The following is a 26,825-nucleotide window of genomic DNA, read 5'->3' as shown; positions in this document are numbered from 1 at the left end:
AAAGTACTGTTTTTGTATGATTTATCTTTCATAACCTAAGTTATTTTTGATTAGTATGTAAGCATGTGTATGTCTTTGATATTAATATATTCCTTTATATATGTGTACAATATGACACCAGTATACCTTTATGTATGAAGCTATGTATATCTGTGTGTATTTATAGAAGAAGTCTTCATGGAGTGGTAGGTCTCTCCAGTGTCTGATGATAATTCCAGCCTCTGGTCCGCTCAGGTTGTGAGAGGAAGGAGCGCCACCTACTGAGGCTCCGTTTTACTGCTCCATGAATACTGTACCAGTGCTTTAAGCAGCTGAGTCCGATGGGGGAAACGTTTTGGATACAGAACCTACAGCATGGGCACACGACGATTTGACAGTTTTGTGGCAGGATACATCTCCGTCTGTGGAACTTGTTAAATGTGGTTCATGAATGTAAAACCATGTGGTTTGTAAATTACATGACGCCTAAACAGGCAAATTTTACCATCTGCTCGTTTGTCGGTTTGCCTGTCAAATCTGGTAATAAAGGATCTTTGTACTCAGCAAATTATTGTTACACAACTGAACTGATGTAAAGGTGCAGAATTGAATCCTCAAAGCATTCTGGGATATAAAAAAAAATCACATTTCAGGTATTTCAGTGCTGTAATCTGATAGGAGGCAGTTTCCTCAATCTACAGCTTCATGGAACACACATTCAGATCTGTTATGTAAAAGAAGCAATACCATGATGTAAAAATACTGCATCACAAGTAAAAATCCTGCATACTGTGAGTGTAAAATATGAAGTAGTGGCTTTAAGTATTTAGCAGAGTAAAAAGTTCCATATTTACCTCATAAAGGTGATACAGTAGAAGTATAAAATAGCCTAAAATGTAATGTTTGTCTCTTAAATGTAATGAAGTACTCGAGTACACGTACTTAGCTGCATCCACCACTGCACACATCTGCAGAAAGAGAAGAACAAAACAGATCAACGGGGAAAAGATGAACTGAGAAGGTTTGCGATGATCAGCAGATCCACCGGGATCGCTTTATTTTTTTTTCTTTTACATCACCATTTTCATCATCATTATTGTTTATTTTCCATTTTCAATTCGTATTACTATCACTTTAATCATGGAAATCTGTTAAATCATTGCACAATTTGTTCTCAAAATGTACACATACAGTAGCGTATTTGAATGACCATTTTCAATGTTTTATATTTACTTTTCAAACTAGTTCAAATGAAGTCAAGAAGGAACGGAACATGTACATACGTTTATCCAATACATACCTAAAGAAAATAAATAGATATCGTAAAAAATAAAAAATACAACTGAAAAAAATACACACATTTTACAAATTGATCCCCAGGCTCCCACCCCCTGTAGGTTTATCATACAGATATATGTTTTTTAAAGACACCTCAATATCATCTTCACCACCAAAAAAATGTTTTTAGGTCATTGTCGTTTGTTTGACATGCATCGTAAACACAGAGGCTAAAGGTTTTGTTTCCTGGGCTTCCTCGGGCTCGCCCCCTCGTCCTGCCTCTCTCTGATCTCACCCTCCAGAGAGCTCTTGGTTTCTGTTATGGCTTGTGTGTGCAGTAAAATGACCGGCTTCTGTCCACCCTTTCCTCCCTGCGAGCTGCTGTTTTTGTCTCTCTGCCGCCTCTCCCATCGTCAGGATTACCCAAGACCCTGAGCTGATGATCACGAGTCATAAACAGACGTCGTGGAGGGCTACTGAGGAGTTCAAGTCTCAGAGACCTCAGTGTCATAACCTCCTAAACATATGCAACGCTTTGGTACCACTTTCTGATAAGCCTCGCTTTACAGACGGTTTGTAAAAAAAAAACAGCGTTTTCATGTCGTTTCTATTTTTAGAAACGCAGAAATCAGATGTTTTAGTAATGAATCACTTTCAGGTTTGTAGGCCTCGTCTTTGTAGCTCACTCTTTAATTCAACTTATTTTACAGCATCAATAACCTAAAAGTTGTCTTTATTAGCAGCTTTTTTTGATCTATAAAGCATGAATGAATGACTTAATAAATGGGAAATTAACTTTTAAAAAAGTTGGGGGACTGAAAAAGATCAGAGGCCGAAACATCCTGGTGAAGCCCACAAATACTGGATTCTACATTTCCCATAATGCAGATAAATAGTGTCATTCATTAAAGGCCCAGTCTCCCCCTCCTTCAACCCCCATTTGAAAGACTTCCTGATGACATCACCATGACATCATGAGGGTTAAGCTCCCCCAGCACCACAGAAGACGTCACGTTTCCACCTGCTGAGGACTCGTCCCAATGAGTAAACTCTAACGTGACGTCTTACAGACCGTTTGTAAAGGACGCCTTTTCAGACAGTGGTACCAGCTCTAACTGTACGGATCTCCTGCCATCGACACCGTGAACTCAGTGCACACAGCGCCTCTGTGGCCCCGCTCCACCCCGTCCCATCCACCTCTGTGCCTTTGATCTCTATAATGGGGTCCCTTCAAAAGAGATTACTCGGCCTATCGGCTTTCAAGGTGCCAATAGACAAAGCATGAGGAGGGTCCCTCTGATGTGGTCGGAGCTCGACAGTGGTCTGCATTCGGACGTGTTTTACTACACCACTCCGACCAATTGGGGACACTTAGACACCCCTGACGGGACCATAGAAGCCAACAATAGAGCCACAACGGCTGACACCGGACACCAGCCGACTCATGAGCGGAGAGGAGAACACCGGTGTTGTTTAGAGTTATAACCGGTTTTATGCCCATCCAGCCATTTCCCGCAATCACTAACATCCTTCCAGTCATTCGTCTCGTTTCTAAACTCTAAACTTTACGGTGAGGTTAACGTCTGCTCTGGCTCTCGTTAAAAACACCTGTTGTTGAGCAGCAGTTATAAGGCGACACGTTTGGTTGTTTTCAGACTGTAAGAGAATAAATGGCAGCAAGTGGTTTCCTGTGAAGGAAGGAGAATGAGCCCTGATATTGCCTACTGTGCTGACGGTGTGCAGACTCCGGCGGGAATGAAGAGAGGGGGAACCTGCACGACCGGCGCAAACCCAAGCGACACCGGTGTTGTCCTTTATTAACCCCAAAGCACAGTCAGCCGAGAGAAAGAGCAAAGGCAGAGTGACAGGAAGAGAGAGGCAGAGAGAAAGCAGCTGATCCCATTCAACCTTCTCAGTCTGGTCGGAAAATACATTCATACATTCTTCATGTCATTTTCCCCTTTATTCCTTTGCTTCTGTTATTGCAGAATGGTCAGACCGATAGATTTATTTTTAAGTTAAATGGTTATATTCATTGCTTCTTTCTCCGTGGATGAGCGAGAGGGTCCTCTAGTCCCAATCCAGTCAGCGCCCTGAGGAGAGAAAGGCATTATTACCACGTCACTGCCTCCGTGGCCTGAATTCAACTCTGCCTAAATCCCCACCAACCAAACCCACCACTTTAAGACCTTTAGGGAAACTACTAAAATCCCAGGCTAAAACCAATCCACTACAACAAACAAATGCATAAAACGACGAGGTTGAAACAAACGTGCGCGGCACATGTGCGAGCCATCGCGGAAGCTTAGAGAAACTGTCTCACCACACAGATAAAAGCCCACACGGATGAAACGCTACTAGACAGTTTAATTAAAGCGGCGGACGGCTCTCACCTCAGCCCCTCAACAGGAGTACGTCCTCACTGAGGCAGATTCACCCCGGGCACCAGAGCTGGCTGCGTTGGAGACAGACACAGACGGGTCATTATCGCAACTGCAAAGTCTTAAACAGCGCTGACCTTCCACAAGCATTCCTATTAAGAAGTGGAATGAGGGATAATAGTCTTCCTCTGTACTTTGAAGCGTCTGTTCCTTGTTATTGCCAGTTCCTCTGCTGAAGGAAAGAGAAAATTCCTCTGCCAAACTAATGGCAGAGTAGCATGAAAACAAGCGACTGCTCTGAGCGTGTGACTTATATAACAGTGTGTGCTGGCTGAAAACAAAATGTTTCTGTTCAAGGCTCATTTCCAATACATCCGGATGTAAACACATGGCTCATTTATTATCGGACCTGCAGAGCAGCTGCACCTGATCGCAACTAGCTGTGCAACCCAGATTCCTGCCATGCCCTCGGTGTGAGCGACGCCATATAGAGTAACAGGTTTTCACACACCGTCTAAATTGAGACGCGCCTCGGGGTCTCGGATGAGCTGAACAAATGTGAATATGAGAGCGAGGGTGTCAGAGGTCACGGGCCGCACTCACCATCACTCTGAACCTTTCTCAGGGTAACGGAGGGCGTGGCGATGGCTGAGGCACGGAAGTTAGCAGGCAGGGTCTCGGCGGAGTCAGAGGTCACGCCCCGGAGGTCTTTCTCCCTAAACATCTTCCTCCAGGAGGGCGAGCGGGTGAACGTCTTAGTTCCATCCTGACAGACGGTGTGTGAACAAAAAAGATGTCTGCTTAGATGACCCACCACTTACCCAAATCTGTATTTACTTTGTATTAGCATGCTGACCTCATCGGGTCGTCTCTCGGTTCCCATGGAGATGAGGGAGTTGTACTCTTGCTCTAGGAGCTGTCTGGCCTGCAGGAGAGAGGTGATGAAGAGCCTGAAGATTGGTTTGGACACGTTTTCAGTGCGGCTGTGCGATGCTGGCATTCATTAGTTCATGTTTGAGCATCATGGCTGCTTCAAACCAGAGCGGTTAAAACTAGCCTGCGTTGTAGACGGCAGAGAGATGACAGGAAATGATGCAACAAAGGTCCCCAACCAGACGTGAACTCGGGACAGCTTCAATGACTTTAGGACAATATAGATTAGTGAGGACTGTGTGAAGTCTGCGTCCCATCTTTCCCTTCGATACATGTGCACAGTTTGACGCTAGATGTATGTTTTTTGAAATTCATCTGCTAAAAGGACATTTCTCTGTCTTTAATTATGCACGAGCATGGTTTTATGACATCCCATCTAGTCTGGTAGCCAATCGCGGTCCAGTATGCAACTCAGAGTGTGATCAGAATCAGATTCGGCTGCATTGGCCAAGTATGTGTACATGTACGAGGAATTTGACCCCACTTTCCATTGTTCTCAATGCATTTGCATGGGACAGACAGCGATGAGCAAAAAGCTGTTTGTATGATGACCAGCAACATGAATAAAAGTCTATGTGCAGCTGTAAACAATACAAAGTGCACATAAATGATCACTGAATGAATACACATATATGGAGTGGGTGAGTATGTCCAGTATGTGTGTATGCAGTCTATACACATTATGTACAGCGTGCAGGATTTAAAGCTCCTGCATGAGGTAACTTGAAGCCTCCAGGTCACATTTTTAGTGAACTAGGACACGTCTTATGTTCAGCAGCTAAAGGTCCAGAGTGTCGGAGGGTGAGGCGAGGTGTATTCAGGTGTTGTCACATGTCACTAAATCCTACAGACTGGCCCTTTAAACTTTTAACTGCATATGAGACGTTCTGGATTTTTCAGTGAGGAGAGGAAGTAGAAGTCATTTTAAGACTTTTTGCACCAGTAATTAAAACCTCTCACCATCTCTCTATCAAGAAAGAAGAGGCAAAGAACATGTTTGGAGGTGATCTTTACTCTGCTGTCCCTGCTGTAGCTCTAATTGCTCTTCATAAGCAGGAACAGACAACTGATGCAGAAAAGCGTTTTCGTCAGTGACCTTTAGCCGCCTGTCCTTTACCTGTGTGTTCTGATTGGGAATCTGTAGCAGCAGGGCCAGGTCAGTGTAGTCAAAGGTGTCGTCCAAAGCCAGCAGAGCCCCGTGGACGCCGCTCTCACGGAGGTTGTCGGCGTACTCCTTCAGACCGAGAGTCTGCACCCAGCACATCACACGCTCATTGGACCACACCATCACATCTGGGAGGAAAGACGGAGAGGGTGAAGGGAGGGAGAGGAGGCATCCGAGTGCAAACGGCAAGCTGTCTGCTTGCTGTTTTTACAAGTCAGATCAGGTTTCTTCGTATTCTGGTTGCTTCCTGAAGTGAAACATGCCTTATTTCTGCTCTTCTGATGCCTTCTCGGACATGCACCGCACAGGTCCGGCTCAACATCAGCAACCCATAAATCACTCAGGAAATTCTTCAGCGAGGAAATCAGCCAAGATGAACTGACTTTAAATGTACAACATGTGTATCCCAAGGCGCAGCGGTGGGGGAGCGAGAGATTCGGGTTTATTTAATGACCGAGCGTGTTGACATTTATGTAATTGTTATCCTGCCAAATTGCACTAGAAAGCTGCGGCTTATAATCTTTTCTAAGTACGGGGGGGAAAGCAATAACGAAGGGGTGGTCCAAACATCTCCCAGAAATGTGCGAGACAGCTGAAATCAAAGGGAATGCTTGTTTTCTTTGCCATTATTAAGTTTGTGGGGTGTTTTTTTTTTGTGTGTCTAAGCAAGTTTGACTTTATTTCATATGCCAAAGCTGATGTAAGAACGTTAATGATTTTTATGGCTTACTCAGTTTGGGAAGCAATTTCCTGTCTATTTTTGTCTCCACATACTTTTAAGAGATCCTGTTAAATGTGGAAAAGCAAACGGCACTGTGGCTCCTGCTGCTGATAATATAATAAAATAACCAATAATTTGTTCTGAAGCAAGGAGCGACGATGATGATGATGATAATGCTTTAAGCTCTTCAAATGAAGTCTTGTAAACTGGAGGTTAAAGTAGACGATTTGATTGTCGTGTGCCACTTTATGCAGATGATGTAATCTTATTTGCAGAGCATGAAAACGATCTGCAGCAGACGCTCAGTGCCGTGGCTGAATGGTGCTGGTGTTACATGTTTGGAAGAAGTGCAGTTCATTTAATCTTGATTCAATGGGGCTGTTATATACTGACCAATAAAAGTATTAGGGTCTTACTTTGTTTCTGACTTTTAAGGTTATTAGTGTTTTAGTGACTTCAGCAGGGCTGGATAATAAATGTGACATGATTTGACTTGAAGATGCCTGAACGGGTGCTCACTGGAAAGATCTTTAACTGGGACATTTTGCTTGGACATTCCTGGTTTAAAGAGGTGAAATCTGTATTTTTTTTTAATCACTGATTTATTCATTATTTTTCAAAACAGGTCACAGTACAATACTAGCTGCTTTTAACTGTCAGTCAGGAGAAAAGGTTTGTTTCAGATTGAAGGTCAAGGTTTTGTTGTTGAGACATACTTTCGACTAAAATGTCCTTCATTTAGTTCTTCTGGCTGCCTGATAGTAAAAAAACTTGTTGTATGTGTAAGTATGACGCAATAAAATAACTAACTAATAAAAATAACAGACAGGCGAATAAAGTAGGGCTGCACTGAATGTCATTCTGTAACATTCATAATGAAGCTTCAAATGTCATATTTTAGGACATCATCACCCAAAAAAACATTAATTTGAATAAAGTGATTCATCGGATTAAATGAGTAAAAGCCAAACTGATTTTTTGTTATTGTGTTTCCCATTAATACATGTGCGTGCCTCCCTTCATGTACAGTAAGCAGGAGGACAAACATTTTCTTGACTGCAGTCAACATGTTGTTTACAGGTAGAAGCAGAATATCTTTGTAAATGAAATTTTGTAAATGTTTATGTCTATTTTTTTTTCATAAAATCTGACTTTTGGGCTTTACAACGCTCTGGAGTTACTCAAAAATAGATCACGCGAGTCCATACAATCCAGTGCAGCCACCATTCTATCAAATTTATTAATGCTTATAATATCAGTGGAGCCTAATCTTCATCTGCAACTGTGCAGAAACACCAGATTTACACAAACTGAACAAATGTGCAAAAGAAAGCTGTGCAGCAGCTTTTCATGCCATGTAGATGAAAGGTGACATAATGTGAGAGAAGGAAGGAGCTCACCTTTGTTCTGGTGGGCGCTCTCCTCTCGCCTCCTCTCCAGCTCCTTGCGATCGTAATTCAAACGCTTCAGGCACATGATGCCGTAATGCAAACTGACCCTGGGAGAGGTCAAAGAACCAGAGGGTGAGCGGCTGAAGCAGGTTAACTGAGGGCGTGTTTCCACTCTCACCTGTACTCAGAAAGCATTAACACAATCCAACACCTTTGACCTCCGCTCTCTTGAAAGAGAGCTTAAAGAGGGCCTGGGGACACACACCTGAACAGCCAGAGTGACACAACAGGAGCACTCCCTGCACTTCTTTTCACACCTTCATATTTCTCACAGAGCGTCAACAGAAAAGAATGGGAGTGAAAGCAGGAGAAGTGACAGAAGAGCAGGAGTTATAGAGCTGTAAAAGAGGCGAGAGCGGGCACGCAGGCGCCGAGCTCTACCTGTGGAAGCTGTCCACCATTTTGAGCTGTCCTCTCAGCTCCTTCTTGGTCAGGTGGTCCAACATGCGGGCATCCACCAGGGACTCCATGAAATAGCTGCGGTACTGTGGCAGGCCCAGGCTGGGCAGCCAGTCGTTGCCCACCCACTCGTGATTCATATCGCCATAGGCCAGTATCTGGAGGGGACAACCACAGATGATCATCGCTGATTCACGCTCCGCTTGACATCTGATGGTAGTGCAAGTCAGCAGCTCATGACTCACTGCGGTTAGCCTCACTAGAGATAAAATTACTGACAAATACGCATCGTGCTGTGTTAATTCTGAGTTTTCAAAAAGGCGCAGGTGATCCTTACCTGATCCCAGCTGAACTCTTTCAGCTCCTGAAGCGCAGAGAGAAGAGAGGAGGCAGACAGAGAGAGGCAGAGCCAGAGAGAGAGATGTGGAGGTGGCGAGGGAAAGGGGAGCAGGGGTCAAGAGCAGGGAGAGATGATGGAGGAGAAGCAGAAGAGGAGGGAGCAGCAGCGGTGGCAGGAAAACAGGAAAAAAGGGAGGAATAGTGTGTTAGTGAACGGGTAATTAGTTGGAAGCAGTTCACACTGAAACAGCAACCAGAGGGAGAGAAGAAGATGCTCAACACTATGGCCTGGGCCCACAAAGACAGAGATTCACAAAGAGACAGAGAGAGGAAGAGGAGGAAGGGGAGAGACTCATCAACATGATTCAGACCAGACCAGACGCTCAAAACAATTCAAAACTGAGTAAAATAATCGTGAAATCACATGAACGAGGGTTTGTCAGGCAGAGACAGGACAGCGGCACTAACCGGAGGCTTGGTGGCGGCGTTCAGAGACTCCATCTCTGCGTGGGTCATCCACACGTTACTGGTCGACTGCGGTCGAGAGAGAAGTGAAGCCGTGAGACAAAAAGCAGCACGTATTGCCTCACCATAAACCACTGACTCAACGCTTGCACATTTTTACCGTGCCAAAAAAAAAGCCACATCTCAAGATGTCAGCTAACCACAACAGCAGACTGCTTTCTCTTCGCCATGGTGACTCCGATAAACAGGAGGTTCGGCCGGTTTATGCGAGCTGATAAATCTTTTGAGCGGAATTGTGGGACTGATCATTTTCAACATCTCGCCTTGTTATTATGATCTGTGTGTGAAGCCAGGCAAGGCTCTGGGAAAGCCAAACCAAAATGTGGCGTCTGAACGGACAGCGAGTGGGAGACGGTTTCTGGTTATTCGTGACTTATCGCGCTGGGGGCACAAATGTCTGTGCGTGCAATGCTTTTACAACACTTTTTCAACATCTGGTTTGTCTTTGTGGCTGTGTGAGGAGGCAAAATTTGTTGGCCAGCTTTATTTCTAGGCGAAATAGGTGAAACTCTATCAGCAGCAGCGGAGTTTACAATCACTCTCCTGTAGAAAAAACAGTCCTACTTTTATTACTTTTGACATTTATCACATGTGTTCTTCCTGCATCTGTTTCTCCCCACACTTCACTCAAAAAAAAAACCTGCTTTTTATTTGTAAATCATCCCTATTTGATATCAGATACTCTTTATTATATTAATTTCTATTGTTGCATCATATTTCTCGTGCCTGCTGCAAATTCCCCAACAGGGATCATTAACGTTTCAACTAATCTCCAAACTACAAACACCTGGTCCAACACGCACCTCATACTGAAAAAGCCTGAGCTCAGCACGGAGAACTGGCCTCCATAAGTTATTAAAAAGGTATCAGCATCCTGATGGATGCATGAATCGACATATGATGGTGTTTAAGGTCTTAGCCTTTGAATTAAAGGCTTTTTTACCTTTAATCCTATAGGGAAACTGTCTAGACTGGGATTTTTTTTATGACTTGAGAACATTTGTGGTCATAATTTCGTCATTAAGGTCAGTGAGCATGTTAAATGTATGTGCAGCGGGTCACAGAGTCTCACAGAGCGAGTGCTGGCCGGGGCGGACGGGCTGGTGAGGGACACCATCTCCTGGATGGCCAGCCGCAGTTTGAGGCGGTGCAGCGGGTTGCTGATGCCGATCTCCCTCTGGATCTCTGTGTCCGACAGGTTGGCCATGATGGCGCCGCTCTTCACGTTGGCGCGACAGGCTGCGACGTACCAGGCTGGCATTCCCACCCACAGCTGGAAGGAGGCAGACACATTAAATAAAGGAGGAAAAAGACGCTCAGTGGATGCAAATACTGATCTTTAATTACTGCACCCTTAGGTTTCTGGGACTGCACCGTACCTCCAACCAAGACACAACAGTGGGTCCGTCCCAGGATGCAAAGGGAAGTCCTTGGCGACATGCTTCTTCCAGTAGCTCATGCCTGGTAAGAAGAGTTACATGATCAAGTAAAAGATCAAAATATTAATCTGAGAACCAAACTGAAACAAAACAGGAGATGTGATCCACAAACTTCTTCTTGCTGCGCCGGTCTTTATCGGCTGGACCCAGAGTCCCAGTCTTGTTCATCCCCATTGGGTCTCCAGAGGCCAGGTCTTCAGAGGGTGTGGATGCTGGAAGATACATGGACATACATCACTGAGCCAGCAGCTCAGATGTGTTTAAATGAAAATACTGACAGCGTGGATTAGTGATATACAGTCAGTTTTATCCCTCCTTTATCCTCCATCTGTTTACCGAGAGAAGCAGACCCATCCCGCCCAGGTTGGCCCATCCTTCCTTTCTCCTTCTTTCCAAAAAGCCGACCGATGGAAGACTTGATGCTTTTCTTCTTACTGGACTTGTGGAGAGAATCTTGGCTGCTGTTGGAGCTGCTGCCATCTGCCGAGAGACTGGGAGGGACAAAGGAAATCACTGAAGACGAACAAGGATTAAATCATTGTATTTGACGGATTTAATATTAATGGTTTACCTGCGAAACTCCCGGGGGTCGTCCAGCATTGCTCCTGGATGGGTGAGGGTCATCCTGTCCAATCGCAGAGCACGAGGAGTGGAAGGAGGCGTGGAGTCCAGAAGAGCGAGGGACCGTTCGTCATCTTTGTTGTTCTGAAACGTGTAAAAGGAGCCATGAAAAAGCACTTCTGACAGTCTGCAGTTTGGATGGTACACCCAGCTTAAGAGCCATTTTCCCTCCAGAACAGCTGAATCCCTGAGATCTGGACTGCTTGAAATTATATTACTGCTAAGTAAGCAGGCAAACTCAGGCCAGAAACATCTCATCCCACCTAATAAAATGTCTCTCTTGGATTGAGATCTGAGCACTGAACGCTGTCACGTTCCTGGATCAGCTAAAGATAACAGCACATTATCCTGACGGACGTATTATTATTATTATTACCTCATTTAAGAGACGTGAGAAAACAACCACAATGGTTTGCGTTACTCATCTTTCTCCTCTCACACTAGCTAGTTAGCTAAGCATGCTAACTTGCTAATCAGGTAGCTATGATATGAAATTCAGGGGAAAAAAATCTCATGAAAGATTACAACTACATTGATTTAATCAAATGAATGAGCAATGAGGAAACATCACAGCAAGCAGGTGATTAGCTTAGCTTAATACAAGAACTGGAAACGGGGGGAAACAGCTAACATTAGCCTGGCTCTGTCCAAAGGAACAAGCTAGCACCTCCGACGCTCACTAACTTATTACAACTGACTTGTTTGATCAATACAAAAAACAACAACAACAATTGCCTGTTTTATTTATTGGCCGCTGCTAGGAAACCAGAAGAGACTTCAGGAAGTTACTGCTCCTAATGCTTCCTGCCCTTATGCTAAGCTAAAACAAACACCTCTAATATAAGCCAAAAAACTAACAGCCATAACTTTAAACTGTTATTACTCCTGAAAATAATCCTGGATCCACTAATTAATGCTTTTGACTCCTAAATTGAATAGAAAGATGGACCAGGTGTACCAGGTGACCTTTAACATTTGTCTACTGTCTCATTTTGGTCACCATAACCAAAGTTTCCCATCAGATCTTTGTTGCTGACAGCAGTGGAAGCCGTTATAGTTTCTGCTACTGTCGTCCGTCGACCGCAGCTTTGTGATTACTGCCCTAAGATGTTTTTCATTATGCCAGCTTCAAACATAATCTGAACCATTCTTTCCATTCTATTCAGAACTCCCACGTTAACATTATCACTTTCATAATCACCTCTGACTACATAGTTTTGGTTTATTGCACCATTTTTTTGTAATCCATCCGCTGTTTCAGAAATGCTGGAACCAGCGTGTCTGGCACCAACCGCCATAGCATCCTACAAGTTAGTTGAATCAGTCTTGCTCAATCGAACATGCCGCTGAAGAATAACTTAACTTCTCTGACCCTGTCTGCATGATTTACTTATGCTTTATTTACATGACTCACTGTCTGGAGAAGCAGTTTGCATAAACAGGGAGGTTGATACAGAGGCGAGATAAAAAAGGTTAACACACATGGGAATAGAGGTTTATTCCTGCATTGCAACAGTACCTGTCTATCAGTCTCGCGGGCTGGAGAGTGAGGCAGGCGAGGGGTGGAGTGCCCAGAGCTGGGGGGAGAGGGGGAGGCCAGGGTGGAGGACGTGATGGACGAGGGGATGAAGCCACGTCCTGTGCTGTCTCTGCCCAGGGAGGACGGAGGGATGGGCGGACTGTCCAAAGCCACGCTGACCCGGCTCTCGATCTCTTCGGCCCGCAACTCTGTGTTCTCCTTCTCCTCCTGGATCAGTCTGGGTTTGTTAAATAGAATTTGATAAAGTTAAAATACTGTTATGGAGTGTATTTCATCCAACACTGAGCACATCAGGACAGACATGTTGGAAAAAAACACGTTCGTCTTGTTAAGAGTTAGACGAGATGCTAATGTCTGTTCGATAGATATGAAGCCACAGCCAGCAGTTGGTTAGCTTAGCTTAGCATAAAGACTGGAAACAGGGGGAAACTGTTAGCCTGGCTCTGTCCAAAGTTAGCAAAATCTGCTTATGAGAACCTTTAAAGCTGAAATGTTATGAGACTCCAGGAAGTGGTCCTGAAATAAACTCACATAACTCCCGTAAAGCTCTGAACTGGAACTCTGGATGGATCATGCAGGACTTCTACTTTCAGTATGTTAGAGTCAGTTTTGCTGATAATGTGTGAGGCTGCAGTAAGTGGTGGAGTTGTATCAGACTGCATTATGTATTGAGATGTTTCCTGCCTTCCTCCCAGCTGTTGACATCTGCCACCCTTCCTTACTTGATCTCCTTATTGATGGCCTCCAGCTGTTCCTGCAGCATGATGGCCAGGGTCTGCACATCCGTCTGTCCACTCGGGGAAAGCAGCTCGGAGCCGAACCGATGGTCCCCGTCGTCCTCATCGTCGGAGCAGCCCACATCCAAGCCCGGCTCGAACCCGGTCCCCAGCAGAGCCCCGCTCTCCCAGTCTGGGTACTACACACAGAACAGGAAAGAGGACTGATTAGCCATTCATCAACTGATTCCATTCACAAATACTCACCATCCATTCAAGGCTACATCTATTTTAGCCATGCTAGCAGCGTGGCTCCAAAGATGGCAGTGTTGATCTGTTGGTTGGGTCAGCACTTTGGTGCAGACTGCAACATCTGGATGGTTTGGATGGACCTACTGCATGGACTGAAGCCTGCTGACTTTGGTGAGCCTCAACAGCTGCTAGATGGATGGTCGTGAAATCTAGTTTAGGACTACATACCAGCAGCCTCAGCCGTTATTTGTGTTTAGCATTAATTAGCAAAATGTTAGCATGCAAAACCACTAAGCTAACATGGTGAATGTGGGAAATTATGCTGCTATAACATCAGCAGTGTCGTTGCTGTGAGTACAGCAGCATGCTGACACACTGATGAACTGTTGCATCAAAGATCCATAAAGCTTGGCACCTTGGTAGAGTCCTCTCGGGCGGAGCTCCAACGGGCCCTGTGACTCCGCCTGGCCACGCCCCCAGTCGGGGCGTTACCAAAGGGATCCAGGTGAGTGGTGGAGCCCGCTGGGAGGGACCCGCCCCCGTGGGAATACCTCAACTCCAGAGCGCTTCCTGGCAGAGAGCGACTGGGGAGATAGACAGAAAGATAAGATGACACGAGATAAGATGAATAGGTAATTATCTCTGTGGGGCGAATGAGACTGTGACGGCAACTACTGCGATGCCGTGAAACACAGGAAAACACAGGGCAAGCAAGGTGAGGGATTCAAACATAACACAGCTGGAAATACCACAGCTGTCGACAAGTCAACCTGAAATTTGAAAAAAAGTGCATCCATAAAACAATAAGAGGAATATATGAAGACGACTTGACTTCATATAGTGTGTGAAAGTGCATCATATTCCCATTAACAGGTGAGAAAGTGAGAAACAGAAGTGTTGGATCATGATACATGTCAACAATTTCTAGCCCTGTTAGTGCTGGCAGAGTTTAACGCCTCCACTGTGGAGTGATTTATCTACAATGTCTGACAAGATAAGAGACACAACACTGGTATCTTCACAGTCAGACAAGACCACACCGGAGACTCAGAACAACGGTTCGAGTTTCTCTGTCTGCGCTGCCGATGTCTGAGTGCCACCAACCTGGAATAAGAGCCCCCGGGCCTCGCTCTCAGCTGATCCAGCTCCAGCTGAAGCCTTTCCAGCTCCGCTATCAGCTGGTCCTGGGAGTGGAAGAGAGACAGAGATGGTGAAAAAAGGAGCATATGTCTACTAGCTTCTACTCAGAGTGAAGCCTGGAGGCGCAGGCACCTTGTTTGCCAACAGATCATCCTGGAGTTTCTTCATGTTGGCCAGTTCCTCAGAGAGGGCATTCTGCAGATGGAAGAATGAGAAGCTTTATTACTGCAGAGTAACAAGTATTACTGGGCAGAATCTGCATGTATTTCAAAGTGGACAGCAGGGTCAGTGAGCTGAGCAGACATCAATAAACTACACCCAGCACACAAATATTCACTAATCCAGGCAGTTTTCCAGTTTTCCCAGATTTCTTAAAAGGAGCAGAGCGGTTTAAGCCTTTTTTTCACTCACGCTTTCAAAAGTTTAGTGCACTAATCACTGCAATATACAGCAAACATGCTCCTTCTCTGATGCTGACTGCTCAGAAAACGCTTCCTGTGATTAAAAATGGGGAAAAATAGGTAGAAAGTGCTAATAAAGTGCTGATAAAGTGCTGATACTGCACTTAAGGAAGCAGGTTAAAACAACAAACATGAGATGAAGAGTTTGGGCTCCAGTTTCAGACAGATTTTACTCAGTTTTCTCTCATTATTCAGATGATTTACTGAAATAAAAGTCCACACATCATTTATTATATTGTATGATGTGATTATATGTTCTGTATGTACAATTTTAATTCAACTAAATGTTGTGGAGTAGAAGTAAGAATTGACCTGAGAGGGAAATACTCATGTTAAGTTGTTAAATCTTAAAATAAGTGTAATTTAAATGTATTTTGGGTGCTTTGCTCCACTCCTCTGGGTGTAGGATTCACTGCTGTTTGGGACAGTTCTGGAACATGTTCAAGTTTTAACTGGTTTAACTGACGGGCAGTGAACATACCTGACACCAGGAGTGCATTTGGGGAGGGGGTCACATGTTTACGGTGTGATTTGGGGAATGAGAGGTGCAGTTTTAAGAGGTTCACATCAGAATGGAGAGACGCTCGCTTCAGGTCACCTTTTCCTCCAGGGCGGCCATCCTCTCCTTCAGGTGGAGCTGCAGCCTCTCGTTGGACTCGGACAGGAGCTTGTCCACGGTGTCGGAAAGGCGCTTGTTGTGTTCGTCGTTCATCCTCTCCCTCTGCCTCGCCTGAGGGGGGGACAGGGCGGAAGAGGAGAAAACATGAGCGCGAGGAGGGAGAGGAGGGAGGGCGGCAGCAGAGTTACTAACAAGCATTCTGCTTGACTGAGACAAAGATTTCTATCTGAATGCGCGCGGTCAAATAGAGGGTTTAGAAAATTAGTGCGCCTTTGTGCCACGCAAAGCCTGACAAAAGGAACGGCACGAAAGAGGGGGAGGATGGAAACAGAGGAAGAGAAAGAGAGATGGAAAAGCAAGCATGACTCACCCGCTGTAGCTCCTGGTTCTTCTCCTCCAGTTGCGCCTCCATCTGTCGCAGTCGCTCCTCGAAGTTACCATGACGCTCCTCCGCCTGAGTGATCGGAGAGGAAGGAAGCGGGGTTAGAGTGCGAACCGTGTCGCAACACTAATACAAATTAACACAAAGGAAACAGCTTGTTGACCGAGTCTATCAATTAGTTACATGCCTGTACAGATCACAGTGGAACAGGAGAGTTTGTTTGCCGGCGTCTTACAGGCCATTAATCTAACTTATCCTTCCATGGAAGCCATCTTGCCCGAACATGCAAGAAATAAGTGTAGCTATTGAAGAGGTTTGACTACTGGGAGGAGAGCGAATGTACCTTCTTTTGGCATGAGTAAAAATTGTGTTTACAGGAATGCTGGAGGTTAACATATGAGCAATTAAACCAGTCAGCTCTGAAGAATGCGTGTGGCGTACAGCTCTTGACGTGTTGATTGCCCAAGGATCAAATAGCTGTGCTAAGTCTGTGCCCTGAGCTGCCTTTCATCTTGCATTTTTTTGCCTATGATTGCTGGCACAGCGCGCTTAAAATATTTGGTATTCATCTGTCATTTGAGATCTCATGTTCCGTCTCACTCATGCGTGGATAAACACACACACAGACACACAAATATAAATATATTTATACGTACCTCAGCAGCCCACATGCCCACACACAGTCATGTCATTGTGTCCAACATGCACAGATTTGAACACACATGCGTGCACATATTGCTGCAGCCTGGTGAAGATGTCTCTATTTTAATGTCATTATATAAAACAGCGCAGGGATAAACAGCTCCAAACCTGTCAGATAACGCATAAATGCACCAGAGGGGCGAGTACGGCTGCAGGCACAGACACACACTTGGACAAACACACACACACACACACACACACACACACACACACACACACACACACACACACACCTTGTTGAGTGCTGCCACTCTCTGGGCGAGCTGGGCCTCGATCTCAGGCAGCGTCTCGGCCCTCTGCAGAGTCTGCTGCAGCTTCTGCTTGGCATCATCCAGACGCTCCTGAAGCTGCCGGTTCTTCTCCTCGCTCTGCACGAAAACAGGATGAGAGGGAGTGGAGGTGAAACTCGGAGCGCGAGCGAAGACTGCCGGGGGCAGCAGACATGATTAAAGCCACTGATGGCACGCTCTGCCCGCCAACGTGAACCGCGGCCAAGCTGCCAATCTCCAGCAGAAACACGGACACACACGGGGATGAAGGAGGCTTGTCCCACCTGTCTGTAGAGAGAGTCTTTGCTGGCCAACTCGTTCTCCAGTTTATCTTTTATGTCGTGGAGAGACGTCGCCTCCCTCTGGGCGCTGAGGTACCTGCAAACCAGAACAAACCGGAGCAGTGAGCGGAGCACATTATGGAGGAGGGCAACGAGAGTTCATGAACACCGAGAGGAAAACACAAACCTGCGCTCTAATGTGGTGATTCTCTCCTCCATGTCTTCCCTTTGACAGAGCGCCTGGGAGGATTAAAGGGAGAAAATGTAGGTAACGATTGTGACGCATAAACAGAAAGGAAAGAAGAGCAGAGAAAACGGGATCGGGCACATATCAAGTTTACAAGTGGGTGTTGATCAAAGGGAATTCATTGGGCTCAAACGGCTATTAGCGAAAGAATGATAATGACTGGTTAATAGTGGTTGTTGACAGATTTCAGAGGCAACCACTTGTGCAGTTGCACAAGTCAGAGAGAGACAGAGGGGGAGATGGGGGAGATAAAAGAGCAGCCAGCGTGGAGAAGACATGGAGGGGAAAGGTTCTGCTGAGCAAACTCGACTCGCTGCCGTCCGAAAACGCGCCGCATGCTTTTCAATCAGCCACCAGCACACCGGCTGACTAACAGGACGGCGTCCGTGAGAAAACGCCTGCAGCTCTACTGATGCCGCTGTCACCATGGCTACAGGGTAGAGGCGCCGGTGTGTACAGTAACAGCCGCCGCTGCCAAGCAGGCGAATGGCTTTGTTACCATAGCAAACTGTTACATATTTCTGTGAGCATGAGCAAAATAGACTCTTTGTGCCGCTGCGACAGACAGACAGACACGCGTAGCGGCGGTTTGTTGTCTGTCAACAGCTCGCCGAGTCTCACCTCCTTCACATCCCTCTGTAGTTTCTGGTTGGCCTCCTCCGAGCGGGCCAGCTCCCTCCTGGCGGACGTCAGCTGCTCCTCGATCTCCCCGACCTGACGGGAAGCGACAGCGTGAGATACGAGGCTGAGCGAGCGCACATCATGCTCCGTCTGTTAGCATCTCCGGCTGATATTTTGTTTGTTTTGGCGGGAGCATCGGAGCGTAAGAGCGTCTCTGAATCAGGTACCTGTCTGCACATGAGGGCCAGTCTCTCTTTCAGCTGTCCCAGCTCTGACCTCTGTCGCTCTATCTCGCCCTCTCTCTGCCGGTCGATGTCCGCATCATCCAAGATGGAGGACGGGCCGTTGGGAAGCCGCTGAGTGAAGAGAACAGATTTACTTTAACCAGCGGCGCAGAAAGCAGCGCTACATCGCCAACAGTGATGCCGATGCATTTGATACAGGGTTAAGGGTTACACATAAAGGCGCTGACATGTTCACATTTCAAAATATATGTTTTAACCTGAACTTTATTTTGAAAGAAAAAGCCAAAGCAAACCAAAACACTTCAGTTTGTGGACTTGTGAAACTCCACTTGGTGCTCAAATCTTATCTCGGTGAGACACTCAGTCAGTACCTTCATGGAAAAATGACCAATCAGCAAAAGTTAAAGCTGGTTGTAAAGTAACAAAAACACGACTTATTCTGATGGATTACTGCACGATTCCATTGAAGTCATTACACCCAAATCCAAGATGGTGCGTGCCTTCTTCCTCACTAGCAGTAGGAGCGAGCCAACTTTGGATTTCAGATATTATAAACTGACATGAACCTGTCTGTCTGTGCACCTCTTTGCTTCAGACTGAAAGAACTCAACCAGAGACCCTCTGACTGCTCATCGAGCGCCACCCCGACATTTGCTGTTTTGAGTGAAATGCATCAACTCAGCTGGATGTTCATGCCTCCCTCGGGATGAATTGTGATCACCACTGACTGATGACCAAATAAATGCAAAACTACAAGCCTCAGCTGTAGTCAAGAGTCATTCTCTTCATATCGTCAAATATCAAACGAGACAAACTTGCCTCGAGCAGCTTTACAATCTGTACGGTTCACAATGTGCTAAATGCTGAGAGCCTCAGTGCTGATGAGGAGAGACGTCCTCAGAAACCTTTAGTTCAGTCTTAGTTAAGATGTTAACACACTAAACCAAGATGCAGGATGTGCTAACATTTAGCATTCATCTGCTGATGTTTCCTTCTTGAGGCGGTTCTGAAAATTACCTCTTTGCCGTTGTCCAACCCCTGCTGCCGTCGCTTGATTTGCTCCCTTAAAGACACAACCTAGAACAACATGGAGGAGAAGCGTGAGGAGGGACTCCATCAGTGACTGGCTGAAAAAAACAAGCGCAGACAGGTGGACTCACCTCTTGAGAGGACGACTGCAGCTCTTCCTCCAGCGACGCCACTCGCTCCAAGGCCACCCGTAGCCGTTCCCTCACCTTCTCGTCCAGAGCTTTGTGGTGTTCGAACAGCGACTTGAGGGCTTTTAGGACCTCCACCTCGCTGGAGACCCCGGCTGGGGACTGGGCCTGCCTCTTCACCACGGTCATCCTCAGGCTGCGTTCGTGACGGGACACCAGGCACTCCAGATGTTCAAGCAGCAGCTGGAAGCACATGTGGTTCACATACAATGAAGCCTCTCCACAGCGAGAATATCCGACCAGACCTTAAATGAACGACCAACAGCTTGAGGAACATAATGTCAAACAGACGTCAGCGTGGAGATAAAAGTGCACTGACTCGTGTGTTGTTCCTCTCGGCCTTCAGCTCTGCTATCTCCTCCTCTCTCTCCAGCAGCTGTTCCCGGCAGAGGTTCAGCTCTTTGGTCAGCACTGCAAACTCCTGCGGGGTCACAAGAGGGAGCTGTTATCGATGCTGCTGCATGAGCTCACGATCACGCACTCGTCAACCTGTAAAGTTCGCTGCATCGTCACATTATTTCATAATGAAGCCCTGCTTTCCCACTTCCCTTAAATGTGCCCTGTGTGCTTCAGCTGGAACTGGTGACCTCCTTTGTTTCCCAGAATGCCCTCAGGGAGCAGGCACCAACTTGGCTTAGCTGGCTGGTTTTACAGGTGCAGGGATTAGCGATTAGCTAACAGAGGAGTGAAGGTTTCCACGTCTGCGCTGCATTGAATCTGTGCTGTCAGGAAAACATTTTAAGCTACAAATTCAGTCCTGATTGATGAAAATGTCGTTACCAAATTCCACAGTACCTGCACTGGAGACACAGCATGTTTCCCTCTCCTCACTGTCGAACAATAAGAAACCACTAAATGCAGAAACCAACAAAAAGGCTGCAAACTGTAACGTTTCCTGCCAGTATTCTCCATTAGCCAACGTTGCGCAGTTAACCACAATTTGACGAATCTTGATTTCATTAGCAAACTCAGGCACTCGAGTTCACAGAATTTCATTGCATTGGACAAACACGCTCAGACATGCAGCTACATTTTGGCAGAAGGACGACACGACTCGCTAAAAACCAGCCAAACAGCACATACAGTGCAATCTTTGCCATATCTACCACAGTGCTGACAGTTAACGACCGCCAGGAGCCTCAAACCAGGCCTCGATATAAAATCTAACAACCGGGTTTACTGCACGTGTTGCACCTGAAATTGGTTTAATTGCGCAATAATTGGCTGTGCGTCTGCCCGTCGTTAAAACAAATGCCTGGAGGTTAAACAAGCATGAAAGTCAGGCCAGCGCGATGCAATGTCTCATGTTTCCAGTTGACAGCAGTCCAGTTGAATTGTTGTGATTTTGTGTAATTTAAACCAATTATGTGTAATGTGAGGTTAGCTTCACGATAGTTATGATTAAAATCTGTGGCCTTTCTTCTAGCTGGATGGTATCGACGGCAACAGATCAACAAAGAGAGGATGAGTGACATTTCCAAGTCACATGGCCTGAGTCTAACTTTCAGCTGTGATCATCTAATCACAGCACTCCACTGAACAGGAAGTAAAACATCATCACGCACACGGCTGAGCCACGAGCGCCCGTCCGTGCGTCCTCTCGTTTCCACTCCGCTCGTGTGCGATGGCGGCGAGGTGCACGTATGACACACGCGGGCGCCGAGTTTTCACAAACGCTTATGCAAACGAGCCATTAGAGGCCACCGATGCATGCGCGGCGCTGCTGTTATCTCCGCTTTGTGTTCACAGCGGTCGGCTTCCCCACACGGCGGCGAACAGGCGCCTCGCCTCACACCCTCCTCCAGCCAAAATGCATTTAAAAAGTACAGCATGTACAGTTTATAACGAGCTCGCTGGGCTCGAACAGGGGAGGATGGAGAGAGGAGGGAGAGGAGGAAGCTCATCTGAAGAGATGGAAGAGGAAGGATCATGGAGGAAATCGCTGTGTACAGATGGCACGTTCTGGGCCCAAAGGATATCATAATTCTGGGATTAATTCATGCAAAAGATGGAGTGAGATGGACCGCCGACACTTTCTAGAGTCCTCTCCCTCCTTCGGCCGCCTTCATTTCAGCCGGCATCCACCTCTTACACTTCCTGCCGCTCTCCTCCACCGCAGCCTCCACCTGTCCGACACATGACATCTGAGGCAGACTGTTGAGGCCACCTTCTTAGCAAGCAGCAATATGCAAATGCTCTTGATTTGTTAGTGTGTGTGTTTCATATCACCAGGTTTCCTCCCTCTCTCTGTGCCATGCTGTCGCTCCCTCCATCCCTCGCTCCTATTTTTCTCTCTTGGCAACGTCTGAACACAGGACGAACTCGGTGAACTCATCTACTGTAGAACATATCACAGCGCTCCTCTATCTGTGTGCGTTTCTGCTGATGTGTGTGTCGTATTGATCTCCTCTCGGTGAGGCAACACGGCCCTTTAACGTCCAGTCGCTCTGCTGGAGTGTGCAGCGCGGCTACATCTGTTATTCCATTTTGATTTTTCAGGCGTAGCGACAGAGAAAAATAGGTAGTAACAATGAGGGAGGCATCATCGCTGCCTGAGGCGTCCAACAATGACTCCTGCCTGGAAATAGAGATGGAGCCCTTGTATGTGGAGTGGAATTACAAAATGATTAGCTCTCGAGCGCCGGGATGTGGGATAATATAATAATTGGCTCCTGCACTAAAGGGGCAAATGCAACATTTTGCCATCATCTCCAGGTTTTAGGTAGCGCCAGGCTGCGCCTCTCATGTCTCGCCGTTCCATTTGAATCACAAAGACGAGCGTCCAATTTTCCCCAAAAACGCCGAGCGATCTTTGAAGAACCCAGAAGGTCGTTAGCAACACTCGCCGCTGCTCTGAACGCCTTCCCAGCATCCTCAAAGACTCTCTTAACCATTTGGATGAAAAATTATTCCAACAGCTGCACGACGAAAAAGACGCTCGGCTCCTTTCTCGAGCTGCGACTGCGTTTGCGAATCCAAACAAAGATGGCTGCCGGCTTGCGCGGCATGAGCCTCAATTTAAAATGCTAATATCATCACATCTTCATACAAAATAATGCTGTTTTACAAGTTAAGCTTTTTTTTGGTGCAACAGATGTTACATATTTCCATCCAGATGTTTACATTCTGGGCTGTTCAGAGATCACAGGGTGTGTATTTGTTGGGAAAATCGGGCGGTAAGAGCGACACAAGACTAAGTTTTAGGACGACCGTTATCGCAACTGACCAATCACGTGTCTGTGATGTCACAGCTCTGCAGGAAAAAGATGAAGAAGAAGAGGTTAATCATGGAGGTTAAACAGAAAATAAAAAGCAACGTGTGAACTAAGTCTAAAAACGAAAGCATGAAGCACATGGAGCTTCCAGGTGAACTGTGCTCCACCCATTCATCCACCATGACCTGCAGGAGCAACACGGTGACACTAAATGCCGCGCTTCACCTTAATGACTTACTGCTTCAGCTTCAGCGTGCAGCATTACGTAAAGAAAGGTGATGATGATGATGGAGATACGAGGTTTTCATCCGTGCTGCTGTGCTTTAAACCCCCCAGCAGCCTGACGGAGGAGCCTGACGGAGGAGCCTGACGGAGGAGCCTGACGGAGGAGCCAGACTCAGCGCCACCTGGAGCGGCTACAACATTAAAGTCCTGCTTACAGGTGAGCGCATCAATAATGCAGCTCTGAAAGGAGCCATTTTCACTGAGCGCTGTCGATACGAGAGAACGCTCCGCCGCTAACGCTCGTTCACTGGGGTCAGACTCTCATGCTGGATTTCTCCCCCTGATGGAGGATTTTCTCCATTTTGGTCCTGATGCTTCTCCACACAGGAAGTGAACAAACTGCTGCTCACAGGGACGAGCCAACCTCGCTGCCACGTTCATTTAAAATAACTTGTGCTCCTATTGGCTGATTGAAGACACTGATATCACGGTGAGGTGACACTGATGCTCGTGGAGCTCTAAACATGCACCTCGTTGCTGCTGTCAGACGTCTTCACTGTGCGGCTGTGTTTGTCTTAGTTTGCACCTCAAAGCTTTGGAGCCGAGCAGACTTAAGATAGCAGGCTAATCTTCATCATAACGCGCAGCCTTTTGCACATCCCAAACTATATTTTAATGTCCCTGATTTAAAGGGACAAAACACCCTCATGTCAGTCAACGCAGCCACTTCCGACCTCATCTGCTCCATCTCCCAAACTACTTCAGCTAAAGCGAACGGCCTTTGTCTCACTCTGGTGAAAGCAGTAAACACCATCTTAGAGCTTAGCAGTGTGAGTTGTGTGAATGCTGAAACACAGAATGATCATCTCCCGTGTGCTCCTCCACGATAAGGCTTCAGTCGTGCGTGCAGAGCAGCGTGTCCGTGTACGTCGCTGTGATTGGACGAGCACGGAGCGTTATGAGTAACACATGTGAGAGACGCCCGCTGCACTTCTGAACGCCCGGATACAAGACATTTACCGCGTGCTATCAGCTGAGGCCAGAGGCTTCGTTTTGGGGTGAACTGTTGCTGAACGCGCAGAGTCAAAAGCTCGTCTCCAGCCTCGATAACGCAGCGCCATCCATGATATGACTGAAGTCATTTTGAGCCGATCGCACGTCTAACTTTTGCTTCCTGCTTCACGCCTTCAGTCTGACCTTGACGAGGCAACAAATGGAAAAATGAGCCGTTTCAGTTGAAGTTTTACATTCTGGATTGTGAACAGAGACGTGCGTGTGTGTGTGTGTGTGTGTGTGTGTGTAAGGATGGAAGTGTTTCCTGCATGGCTGCAGACTGACAGCAACCTTCATGTGAGCGAGCCAATGAGGTGTGACCCCTCACCTGTGGCAGGGCGATGGACAGCTGCCTCTGGAGCGACTCCTTCTCGTGGCCCAGCTCTCGTAGGCGTAGGTGCGCCGTCCCCAGGCTGTCCTGCGTCTCTCTCAGGCTCTCCAGCAGCCTCTCCCTCTCCGTCAGCATGTTCACCATCAGCGACTCCAGGTTGCCCGTGCTGCCGCCCTCGTCGCCGCCGCCGCCTCCGCTGCGGGGATCCCGGCCGCTGTAGCCCCCCATGCCTCCCATCCCTCCGCCCATCCCTCCTCCGCCCCCCGCCGGGGAAGACGAGCCGCCTCCTCCTCCGCCGCGCCCGTCCTCCGAGATGGTGGGCATCACCTCGCACATCATCTTGAGGCCTGGGTGTGAGAGGTGTTATCTGAGAAGACGTCTAGGACACTTGAGCGCAGTGTCTGCTGAACGACTGGCTCGTCATCAAACAGTTAATTCAGTGGTTGGGGGGCCTCTCAAGCTGATTGGGTGAGGCTGGCAGGCAAGAAGCAAGTGCTGGGGGGGGAGAATGGGGCAGCTGTGTGAATCTGTGAGATAAAAGTGGAGGACAGGATATAAGATCCAAACAGGGGCTGAGGGTTTGGTGGAGGGGTGGGAGGGGGTGCAGGGGTGACAGGAGGAAGTGCGGGCTCAGTGGACGACCTCTGACCCCCGGCCCAGGCTTCACTGAGGCGAGAGACGAACCTGGAGAGAAGAAGAAGAAGAAACAGAAGAAGAAGAGAACATGTGAATAACGTGTGGTGAAACCTGCTCGAGGCCGTGAACACAGAACGTGAGCCTGCATTTCCCAGCAGGCAGCGATCTTCATATCATCACTCATATGATCCGTCCTGACACACACACACACACACACACACACACACACACACACACACACACACACACACACACACACACACACACACAAACACACCTTTCCCCAGACCTCAAAGACAGAACAAGCGTTGCTGTTGCAGCACAGCTCTCTCCTCCACTGACGGGCATCGCGACGCTCAAACGTCTGGAGTAATTCATCCATCAGTGCGCGTCTCGGCTTCATGTATCCGAGCGTCCACAGTCATCATGGACGAAATGAATGCGCATGATGTGCGGAAATGAGTCGCGCGCGGCGGCTTCACCTCGGCCGCCTGCGAAACGCCGCCGCGCACATACAGAACAATTATCAGGCCTGGAGGTGGAAGCGGAAAGATGCGGCGCTGTTTCATACATTCATGTGGAGAAGAAAAAGGGTGTCATCATGAATTGTAATTACGGGCTGTATCCAGGAGGAAACGGGCTTCTTTCTACGGCTCCGGAAACCATCTGTGAAAATATTTCTGGCTGAATCAGGAGGCTGATCCTCCTCAGGGTGTTCACACGGGGCTTTAATTGCTGCCTTAACGAAATAAATGGCCTGAATGGGGGAAAAGCTGCTATTTTCTCTGTATTCGGGGCTGCTCAGGATAGCCTCACACCGCTATCACATCATGGTGGGAGGTGCCAATCATCCTGTAAATGATGTAGGCCTAATTAACAGATGAAATCACAAGATGTTACGCAGTTGGGTTATTTTTTGTGGTATCATGACACTAAATGTCGGAAAACGCTTCGCCGCTTTGGCTTTATTCCGACTGCAAGGCGTCTATTTCCTATCAACACCCCACTGCCCCCCCTCCCTCACCACCCTGCCCCCCCACCCATAAAAACAGCTGGATGGTCTAACGCACGGCTCGATCCGTGCACCGCACATCAGCGCGGATTTCAGCCGCCACCGATCGGTTTGTGTGTCTTACCCTCTCCATGATCGACAGAGAAAGGACATAAACGCGCATCGCTGGCCGCTTCACTCCATCAGAGCGTCTGAGAGACGGAGGCTGCAGCTCATCCCCGTTACAGCCCGGTTACCAGCCTGCCCCATCCCCTCCCTGCCTCTGCTGTGGGAGCGACGGCTCGGGTTCAGCCGCTGCGTCGAGCTGCACGCAGGGAGCACGGGTAGCTTCCGGGGACGGCTTTCAGAATAAAACACGCGAGTCTGGAACGGCTGCTCTGACAAAATGACCACGAAGACATGGATGTAAAGCTGTCAGCCCTAGGCACAA

General features: G+C 47.3%; 1 protein-coding gene across 1 annotated transcript; it reads right to left on the bottom strand.

Moving 5' to 3' along the window:
* Positions 1-931: 931 nt before the first annotated feature.
* On the bottom strand, positions 932-26,636 carry ppfia3 (PTPRF interacting protein alpha 3). The gene is made up of 31 exons (XM_070980993.1): positions 26,520-26,636; positions 24,745-25,431; positions 20,243-20,344; positions 19,867-20,106; positions 19,724-19,783; positions 18,689-18,817; positions 18,462-18,554; positions 17,781-17,833; positions 17,597-17,690; positions 17,277-17,411; positions 16,330-16,413; positions 15,939-16,070; positions 15,012-15,074; positions 14,844-14,923; positions 14,155-14,323; positions 13,494-13,687; positions 12,751-12,988; positions 11,182-11,315; positions 10,947-11,101; positions 10,723-10,822; positions 10,551-10,632; positions 10,244-10,444; positions 9,115-9,180; positions 8,645-8,671; positions 8,290-8,465; positions 7,858-7,955; positions 5,689-5,864; positions 4,495-4,563; positions 4,242-4,404; positions 3,651-3,712; positions 932-3,350 (listed from the first exon to the last, which is right to left on the bottom strand). Exons 2-30 carry the CDS (start codon positions 25,084-25,086, stop codon positions 3,660-3,662), a joined length of 3,708 nt encoding a protein of 1,235 aa, XP_070837094.1. The 5' UTR covers positions 25,087-25,431; positions 26,520-26,636; the 3' UTR covers positions 932-3,350; positions 3,651-3,659.
* Positions 26,637-26,825: the final 189 nt, after the last annotated feature.

Source organism: Chaetodon trifascialis, chromosome 15 (assembly GCF_039877785.1).
Source record: "Chaetodon trifascialis isolate fChaTrf1 chromosome 15, fChaTrf1.hap1, whole genome shotgun sequence".
Classification (NCBI taxonomy): domain Eukaryota; kingdom Metazoa; phylum Chordata; class Actinopteri; order Chaetodontiformes; family Chaetodontidae; genus Chaetodon; species Chaetodon trifascialis.
Note: the sequence above shows the minus strand (reverse complement) of the source record. Positions and strands in the feature narration are given on the sequence as shown.

Bases quoted from the DNA above. Each gene is read 5' to 3' on its own strand.
- ppfia3 (XM_070980993.1), bottom strand. From the start codon at position 25,086: ATGATGTGCGAGGTGATGCCCACCATCTCGGAGGACGGGCGCGGCGGA. The intron at 7,956-8,289 runs GTAGAGCTCGGC...GACCTCTCCCAG, and splicing joins ATGGTGGACAGCTTCCACAG to GGTCAGTTTGCATTACGGCA. The intron at 5,865-7,857 runs GTGAGCTCCTTC...CTTTCCTCCCAG, and splicing joins GAGCGCCCACCAGAACAAAG to ATGTGATGGTGTGGTCCAAT.